The sequence below is a fragment of the Abramis brama genome (genome assembly GCF_963993115.1).
Source record: "Abramis brama genome assembly, chromosome: 5".
Taxonomy (NCBI): Eukaryota; Metazoa; Chordata; class Actinopteri; order Cypriniformes; family Leuciscidae; genus Abramis; species Abramis brama.
The window spans coordinates 39959971-39968937 of record NC_139967.1 but is presented as its reverse complement, the minus strand read 5'-3'; the positions used below and the strand labels follow the sequence as shown (position 1 = coordinate 39968937).

The following is an 8967-nucleotide window of genomic DNA, read 5'->3' as shown; positions in this document are numbered from 1 at the left end:
TGTGGATCCATTTGTACACATTTATTACATTTTCACAGCAGGTTCAAATACAGGAATGCCACCTACATTTACAGAACAAGAGCGCAGGGAGGAATTGTGGAGCTAATTTAATTACTATAACTACATTAAGATAATGGTATGAGACAATGAGCTTTGTCACAAAAAAGCTGTTGAAAAAAATTTAAACTGAGTATACATCAATTAGATAAAACAATAACATCTGATTACTTATAAATTAAGAACATAGCATCAAGATACAGACACTCATACAAACATTTAAAGGTATCATTCACAAAGAAAGAAGCTCACTCTGATAAACCAGACAATACTACAGTTAACCAAGAGAGCTGAGACAAAGACTTGCATTGGATTATATCAAAGATAAATAAATGAAAAACACAGCAGGAATGTGTGTGTAAAGTACAAGACCCTTGATTGGTATATGTATCAATGAATATCTTTTTAAAATCGCAGGAAATGTGTTGCAAAACAGATAAGAAGTGTTTCATTAAGCAGTGTAGTCCAGCGATTGGTAATATTATGATTGTAACATGTGATATTGTCCAGTAGCAGTCTTTGTCTCAGTGCCGTGTGGGTCTTTAGAGATTGTAACGGATGTGGTGGTTGGACAGAGCGGTTTATCCAGCGACACGGTAATTGGCGTGGATCTCTGGCTTAATGTCGCACACCATCTTCAGCAGGTTGCCGACCACAGCCTCCTTGTTCTGCTGAAAACTGCCCTGGATGTGTTTCATCTTATCAATGGTCTCCTTATCCACCTCTACGGCAGAGTTTCCATGGGACCCTAGTGCCTGCAGGACCATACGATGGGACATTAACTTTATGCAACAGTTGTATTCAGAACTGATACTACTGCACAAGTATGTTTCTTTCAATTACAGTATCAAGAAGACGTGTGACCCCTAGGGATCCATGATGGAACTGCAGAGGATTTGTGAGATTTTTGTAACTGTTTAATGTACTTATTTATTGAACTATGTTGTAAAAGCAATAACTTAAAGGTGTGCATCACACTGATTTTACCCGGTGTAAGGTGGCCAAGTAAAACACATATTAGCTCATTGCTTTATTTTACTTACTTACATAGAAAAGTGAGTATTGTATTATTTATTTAAAGGTTATAATGTTAACTTAAATCTCAGGGGGCATTTCAGTAAATTACCTTAAATGAATAATTTAGAAGATAGGCTGGTAACTTCTGGGATCCATAATGCAATTTAAAAATTAACATTTTAAAATAGAAGCTCTATTTCAAATTGTATTAAGACTTTCAGATTTTCTCCTATAAATGTAATAAAGCGCAACAGTGACTGCCCACTCTTTTTCCAAAAGTTTTTTTCCTGTTCAGTTTTCACATAGGGATTTTTTATTTCGTGAAAGAGTTATAAACCATGAACCGAAACCAACCAAACAGCTACAAGATGAATCACAACATTACAAACTTGGATTTCTAAATTAGAAAATCTAACAAAAAGACAAATGTACAGGACCGTTTTTTTTTTTTTTTTTTTTTTTTTTTTTTGATGGGAGTTTTTCGCCAGGAATTCCACTGTTAAACAAAATATTTTTTTAATAATTTGTACTGATGGCTTCAACAGAAGCATATGCCATCTGTTACATTCTCATAGCTCATAGGTCTGTCTTTAAAGGTTTAAAAGTTATCATTAAAAAAATCAATTCCCTTATGGAGAAAACGAGTGGGATTTTACTCCTGGAACCCAACTATTGGACTATATGGACGTTAATAAAATGGTGGAAGTTTTGAAATTATAACAGCAAGACATTATAACTGCCAATAACCAGACACTTGAAGCATTCCTCAAAGCACAGTACTGAAATATCTTTGACAAGATTTCACCCAGGCAAATACATAAATACTGATAAGAATACAGATGGATCCTTTAATAAGAAATTTTTATAATTCTCACCGCAGCCTCCTTTGTCTTAAACTCTTTCTCCCTTTGCAGACGGTACTGCTCAATCTCGGCCTGCGCCTCCTCTTTGGCCTGCTTCAGACGCCGATTCTTCCCTATTGAAAAAAACACAATGCTCATAATAATACATTCATATCAGTGACATAACTGTATAGACCACACAGAGAAGGAAAAAAAATTATAATGCAGTCAAATATTGCTCTAACAGGGAAATTCCTCTCTTGTATATGGGAAATAAGAGCCACCAGCAGAAAATCTATATAAAAACAGGAACTGAGTGAACGTCCTGTGAGTCAATGTCACACTCCAGTAAAGATATTTAGTAACGTTACACCTACAGTCATTATTTCCTTCACTATAATAAAGAACCATCCTTAAATCTCTAACATGAATAACAACAAAAACGTGCAAAATTCCTCAACAGAGTGATGAGCTCAAATCTGAAATGTGGTGATGCCGAATTTACTTTGTGTTTTAAACCTTAACAAACATCCTCAGTGTAAATTGAATGAGCCATAATGAATACTTAAGTTAAATGTCAACAAATGGTGTAAAATCCATTATACAGGCTTTTCTACCGAGCAGTGTGTCACACGACACAGAAGAAGAAAAAAACGGTAAACATTTTAATTTGGTCGACAATGGAAATAATATGATATAATAATAAGAGATATGTCATTTTATTTCAATCCAGCTAATAAGTTCATATACCCCGATGTTATTTTATAGGCTAATGATTTGCTGGGCAGTTAGCATGTTAGCTAAGCGCCTGTCTGTAGCGTTGACAAGCAAAACGACAACTTACTTTTACGGGCTTCAGCGACCTTTTCTGCGGCTCGTTTCTCAGCCTGCAGCAGCTGCTGGATGCCCTGAGACTGGCTCGCCATACTTCAGTAAGGGGAATATTTGAAACACTGCGGATGGAGATGTTTGGATGTCCGTATCTCCTGCAGTGGAAGGTCGACTGAACGTCAGCTGACTAGCGTCACACTGGACCGCTGATGACAATCACGTGACTGCACGAGACTAGTAGCGTGTCATAATTTCACTCTACCGTTACCGTTAGGGGGCACAGGATGTCCACAGGATGTTGATAAAACATTACACGTTTTTAAATAGCCCAATGAAAACATATTTAGGGGTTCAAGCACGAAGTGCTGAAAACCTATTGTAATTGTTAGGATTTTATTTTATTTTTTCGCTATAGCCTAATGATGTGACTGAGTTTACATACTTGGCTAATGAAACAACGGTTGTAGTCCTTATATAGTAATTTGTTATTAACTTAAAGTTTTTAATGTTGTTTATATGTCTATGTGGTGTTTTTAATATGCTTTAAGACAAACCATGAGCAAATTCATAAGGAAACACCATTGCTGAGTATTTTCTGTAACTTAGTAACTGCAGTGAAATCGCTGTTGTTTCTTACGTCACAAACTACCTTGTAACCAATAATGTAAACAGGCGGGCGAGCTTTAGCATGTCATTAACTATTCTCTGAAGCAGTGAAGTCTCAAGAGAAGTCAGGTTATCCCGGTATATTTTTCTGTTGAAATTAAAAATTGGGTACATTTAGAATTATGGCGGTGAATTGTGTATGTGATGTATATTACGATAACTATATTATGCCGTTCTCCGCTGACTTTCTAAGTTGTTCAAATCATTTTTAAGGATCTTGATTTTTATAAAGCAGCTGTCTGACTCTGAGATGGCAAACAGGAACATGGTTTGTACATTATTAGCTGTATGATAACATCAAGCAAAAGGCTAATCATACTAATTTTGTCTGACATTGTAAAGAGCCATTGTGCAGCAAGTAACCTTTGACTTCCATAGAATTTTTTTTCCTACTATGGAAGTCAATGGGGTCCATTAACTGTCTGGTTTCCGACATTCTTTAAAATATCTTCCTTTGTGTTCGGCAGGAGACAGAAATTTATACTGGTTTGAAACAAGTTGAGGGTGAGTAGATGATGACAGAATTAAAAATTTTAAGTTAACTATTCCTTTTAATTTAAGTACTAAAATAGCTCAAGCTAAATAAACTAAAACGTAATAAAAACTATATAGAGATATTTAAGAAAAATTGACAAAACACAACACAATTACTAAAACTTTAACAAAAATTTAAATGAAAAATACCATGTGTTACTTGTTTCTTGTCTGGATTTTTAGGCTTGATTTAGTGTCCTGTTTCTGATTTGTAGTCCTTTGTAGTTCTTTTAGTTCCCCTTCAATACTCCCAAAGACACTCACCTGTGTCTTGTTAGCTCTTTAACCCCCGTGTTTGCTATGCTAGTTTGTTTGCTGTATTCTTGTATATCTGACCTTTTTGTTCCCTGGGGCTCGTTCCATGATTGTTGTTGAACAAACTCAGGGTTATGGGATTAGTTTTGAATTGACAAAACCAAACCAATCCAATCAGGTTGGTTGCTACCATGACACTGGGTGCTTCTCAATTCTTATTTGTGCATCTTCATTTCCTTTCCTCACTTCCTTTTCTCGTGTCTCAGCTCCACCCCCTGTAGGATGCGAGGGAAGACTGCAAGGAAAGAAATTGAGGACGGAGGAATAGAAGGAAAGCTTATTTGTATATTGGAAAATTCTTGATTACTCAACACTTCACTGCTTCATCAGCTGCGCTCAAAGGATCTGCCCTTATGTTGTCAAAGTTTTGTTATTTAAGAAATTAATAAATAATAAAGATAAAGCAAATTGCCCTTTTGATGTGTGATATATGATTTATTTAAACTGCAAAGGTAACGCATAAATTAATATTATTGTGACAGATGTGAAGGGGGAGAAGAATTTATACGTGCGCCAGGTTTCTCGATAAGAAAGACTTCCGCATAGGATACACCTGTGCATCCTTGCTCATAACTCCTCTGGAAGCTTCCTCACTCTTCATTCCTCGCCTCCTCACAGTGCAACTAGAGAACTGAGATGTCTTTCAATATGGCTGAGCTCAATCGGTTTCCAGGTCATAGGATGGAGGACGGATTAGCGATAAAATTAAAATTTTATTTTAATAATAAAAAATTGCAGGAGAATACAGGAAAGCACAACCAAACACTAATATAAATGAGGATGAACAGAGAAAAAGGGAGAACTCAGGGTTTTTATGCACAGAGAAAACAAAAGGAAATAATGAGATGATTAATAGGTGACAGGTGAACTGAATGACTAATTAACCAGACTGAGGAAAACTAGGTCACAGGGCAGAACCAAAAACACAATGAAACACAGGAGACGGACCATAGTTTGCCCCCTCCCGGGAAGGCGTGTCCTCGTGCAGTAAGCAGTCCAACCTCCTCAGTTGCTCTGGAGGAGGGCACAGAGCAAAGGAAAAAGAAAAAGAGTCCAGGGCAAAAATGACAGTCCATGAGGGAGTGGATGGTGGGAGGAGCCAGTCAGGAGCAGGAGAAGCCAGATGTTGCTCCAGAAACCAGCCAGGACGAAGCCCCAGGGCGGAGTCAAAGGAGGGAGGAGCCATGGTGTCGACTTGATGGAAGGCACCCTGGGACAACCCGACGGAGATGGAGCTGCCGAAGATGGAGACACTGGTAGAGATGACAGGCTGATGAGCCCACACGAAACCGATGGTACTGGAGACCGAGGTGGAGTGCGGTGACGAGCATCAAAGGAGTAACCAGGGAACCAGAGGACAGAGGCAGAGCCGGTGGCACAGAGTTTGAAGGCGGAGCCAGACAGAGTCGAAGGCGCAGGCAGGTTGACGCCTGACCAAGGCAGAGCTGGAAAAACAAGGGAGTCTGGTGGAGCCGTATGGCCGATGGTTTCCGGTGGAGCCGAGGGAGGAGCCACGGCGGAGCTGATGTGTAAACAGGCCGCGATGGAGCGATGGGCACAGAGGCTGGAGGTGGAGCCTGGGGACTGAGCCAAGCTGGTGGCCTGAAGCACTGAGGCAGATCCACACATGATGTAGGAGATGTAGAGGGGCTGAAGGATACCAGCAGAGGTGGGGTCGAGGAACTGGCTGTTAGAGGAGGTGGGAGAAGGAGACTGGTTGGGCATTCTGGAGATACAGGGGGCGCTGGAGATACCTCCCGAAACTAATCTTTTATATCCTCCTTGAAAATGTCCATCAGTTCCTCAAAATAACCTCCAGAGGTTTTAACCATGCCATCCACAGTGCATATACATTCGAACTCCACTATCACTCCTTCTGCGACGCACAGGTGGATCAGGCTCGTCAATCAGGCTCATTGACCAGGTAGACTGGCCTGCCGTGGGCTTTAAAACCATCTCTGTCGGGTTGTTTGCTGGTGGTGAATGACTGGTCTCTGGCGGTGCTGGAGTCGGAGCGGGCCTGGTGAGTTCTTGGCGGGGCAGACGGTGAACGGAGAATAGTTGCACACCAGCACCCACTCAACAAACTCAGCAAAAGATTCCTGAGGACCCACACCGGGCAGGCGAGCCTTTGTTGTGCACAGGGATAATGCGTGAAGCTCGCCAGATAGAGGAAACCACTTGTGTCGGCCTCAAGGCTTTTCTGCTCCTGCTCCAGGCATAGCAGTAGTTCAGCAAGTGAAGTTTTCGGCCATGTTTTTGGCCAGCAGTGGGATTCACAATATCAGTGAGGGGTGACCTGTTAGAGAAAAGAACAGCACAAGTGAGCATTCTCTGTTGACGCAAACTGATCCACTTCCGCTTGCCCGAAAATGTTCCAAACCATTTTCAATGTCAGAGGGTGTAGTCTCCATTCTCCTAGGACTACTACTCCTCTCGACAGCATGTCCGAGCCCGCAGTTCAAACAGCCAGGGACGTGGACAGCTCGAATAGACAGGATATGTTGATCTGCCCACAACAGAAGACTTGTTGCGAGCTTCATCAGGGGATACGAGTTGATACCTCCTTGATGATTTATGCATGCCACCATAGTCTGATGAAACAGAGCATAAAAACACTCAAGAGCTAGTTGAACTGCTCTCATTTCTAGACAGTTTATGTGCCATGCCTTCTCTGTGTGCGTCATGAGAGTTTTTGCGTCTGCACACCTGTCACATTGTTACGCCTCGTTCTTACATATTTGTACTTTACCAAGGGGCCATTGCATCTATTTGCAGCTTATACCAGGATGTGCAGCAGACCAGTGTGCCAAGCATGAAACAGGACACAGTCTTTCAGCCAGTCTGTTAACTGTCACAGCTGCAGCTATCACCCATAGTATTCCTTGAAGCATTTCAAAGGGAGGGTTTTCCCTAATTCAAACTTTTCGAGTGCATGTTTTTTTTGCGAATGTTTACCGTAAGAACCAAGCAATGAAGGTGCTTGATGATCATACGGTTGTGGCTGTTCAACGCATTCGGTGAATGAACAAGAACCAGCCAATCGCCGAGGTTCAGAACACACAATCAATCAAAGAGGGGAGAGAATCAAAGAGCGTTCATGTATCTTGTGAATGTGCATGATATGCCTTTGAACGCAAATTTTAGAGAGTGTCTGTGTCAAGGGGCTATCTGAATATGTTAATATGCATCTTTCAAAACAGTCCCCAGGGCGAAAATGCCAAAGGATCTGTTTCAGTGTGATCATTTTGAATGAACGTTTTGATAAAGCGCGGTTTAGCCGCCTTAGGTCTAGAATGGGGCGGAGTCCGCCATCCTTCTCAGGAAACAGAAAATAACGACTGTAAAACCCTGTTTTGCGCTCTGCAGAGGTTGTGCTGTATCTACACACTTTGTGGATGTGTGTGACACGCTGAAGGACAGAACTGCAAATTAATACACTTTGTCAGTTCGAAGGCAAACTCAGGAAGTGCCTGTGATGAGAGGCTTTCTGATTATGCAGTGTACAGTAAGACAGCTGACTCACGAGCTTCTCTGAGACACACACACACACACAAGTGGACCTTGTTGAGTCACCCTCGTCATGGTATTGATAGGTACCGGACCTGGTCGAACACTTAGAAGCACAGATCCTAGAGAGGCACTACCTTTATCTTGCATTTAGTGAGAAGTGTGAAATTCTGCTCATGGGGTGCTTTGAGCTGATACAACTGACATAACGCTGTTGGAATGAAGTCACGTTTGATCTTGCGAGTCTCCGTGAGATCTCGTCTCACTGTGGAATGTTACTACAATCGACAGGTGTGTGGTATCGCGGTCCGAACGACTCTTTTAGAGTGTGCATTCAGAGGATTATAATGCTGAAAATCGGTTCAAACTGCCCTACCCTTGAGAACTGCGGTCTCACAACCGTTTTAAAATTGATTTGAAAATCGTCTAGTGTGTCCCAGGCCTTAGCTGGTGTTTATACAGTAATAATGTCACGGTTCATAAATCCCTTGTCTCTTTCTTGTCTCGTGTTCTGTTGTTGTGTGTGTGTATGTGTTCTGTGTACTGACTGTGTGGGCGTGCCGGATCATTAGCGCTCATCAGCAATCAAGTTCATCACTCCCGTCACCAGCTGCAGCTCATCTCATCACCCTTTATATGCTCACCACTTTCTCATCTCCTTTGTCAGATCGTTGTTTGTGGTATCCCGGTTGTGTTCCAGTCTGCGTCTTGAGTCCTGTGCCTTCCTTGTTCCTGTTCGTGTTCTGTGGATTCTGGATTTATTATCATCGTTGGAGTTATCACCGCACTGCTGCACTTCCACTCACACCGGGTTCCATCTGACCATCGGGGTCCCTGTGCTACCAACCTGACGATCCTGAAACTATTCCTCTGTCATTCTTACTTCAATAAAAGAGTTTTTCACTTGCATCTTGCTTCCACTTCTCGTTCGTTACAGAACGATCTGACCAAAGCATGGAAGCAGCGAGTGACGCTTCAACTTCGATGGAGGCATTTTTGAATAAATGCATGCAAAGAATGGACACCCAGGAGAGGAATCTCAACGAGACAACTCGCGCTGTTCAGGCTCTGGTGGCACAGGTGTCCGGGCTCACCCAGCAGATCCAACAGCCCCAAGTTCCCGCTGCGCCGCCCGCACCGCCGATTCCCCCACCACCACCAGCGGACCCATCCCAGTCAGAGCCCCGCCTGCCTG

The 8967-nt window shown here is 42.0% G+C and overlaps 1 protein-coding gene across 1 annotated transcript; it reads right to left on the bottom strand.

Moving 5' to 3' along the window:
• atp6v1g1 (ATPase H+ transporting V1 subunit G1) lies at positions 1-3019 on the bottom strand. The gene is made up of 3 exons (XM_084113674.1): positions 2761-3019; positions 1950-2050; positions 1-812 (listed from the first exon to the last, which is right to left on the bottom strand). Exons 1-3 carry the CDS (start codon positions 2840-2842, stop codon positions 639-641), a joined length of 357 nt encoding a protein of 118 aa, XP_083969800.1. The 5' UTR covers positions 2843-3019; the 3' UTR covers positions 1-638.
• Between the last annotated feature and the right edge of the window lie 5948 nt (positions 3020-8967).

What these genes read in the sequence shown, in the direction of transcription:
- atp6v1g1 (XM_084113674.1), bottom strand. Translation starts at nt 2,842, where the DNA reads ATGGCGAGCCAGTCTCAGGGCATCCAGCAGCTGCTGCAGGCTGAGAAA. An exon ending in GGTCGCTGAAGCCCGTAAAA is followed by an intron (nt 2,051 to 2,760) that starts GTAAGTTGTCGT and finishes TTTTTTCAATAG; the next exon opens with GGAAGAATCGGCGTCTGAAG. An exon ending in TTAAGACAAAGGAGGCTGCG is followed by an intron (nt 813 to 1,949) that starts GTGAGAATTATA and finishes ATGGTCCTGCAG; the next exon opens with GCACTAGGGTCCCATGGAAA.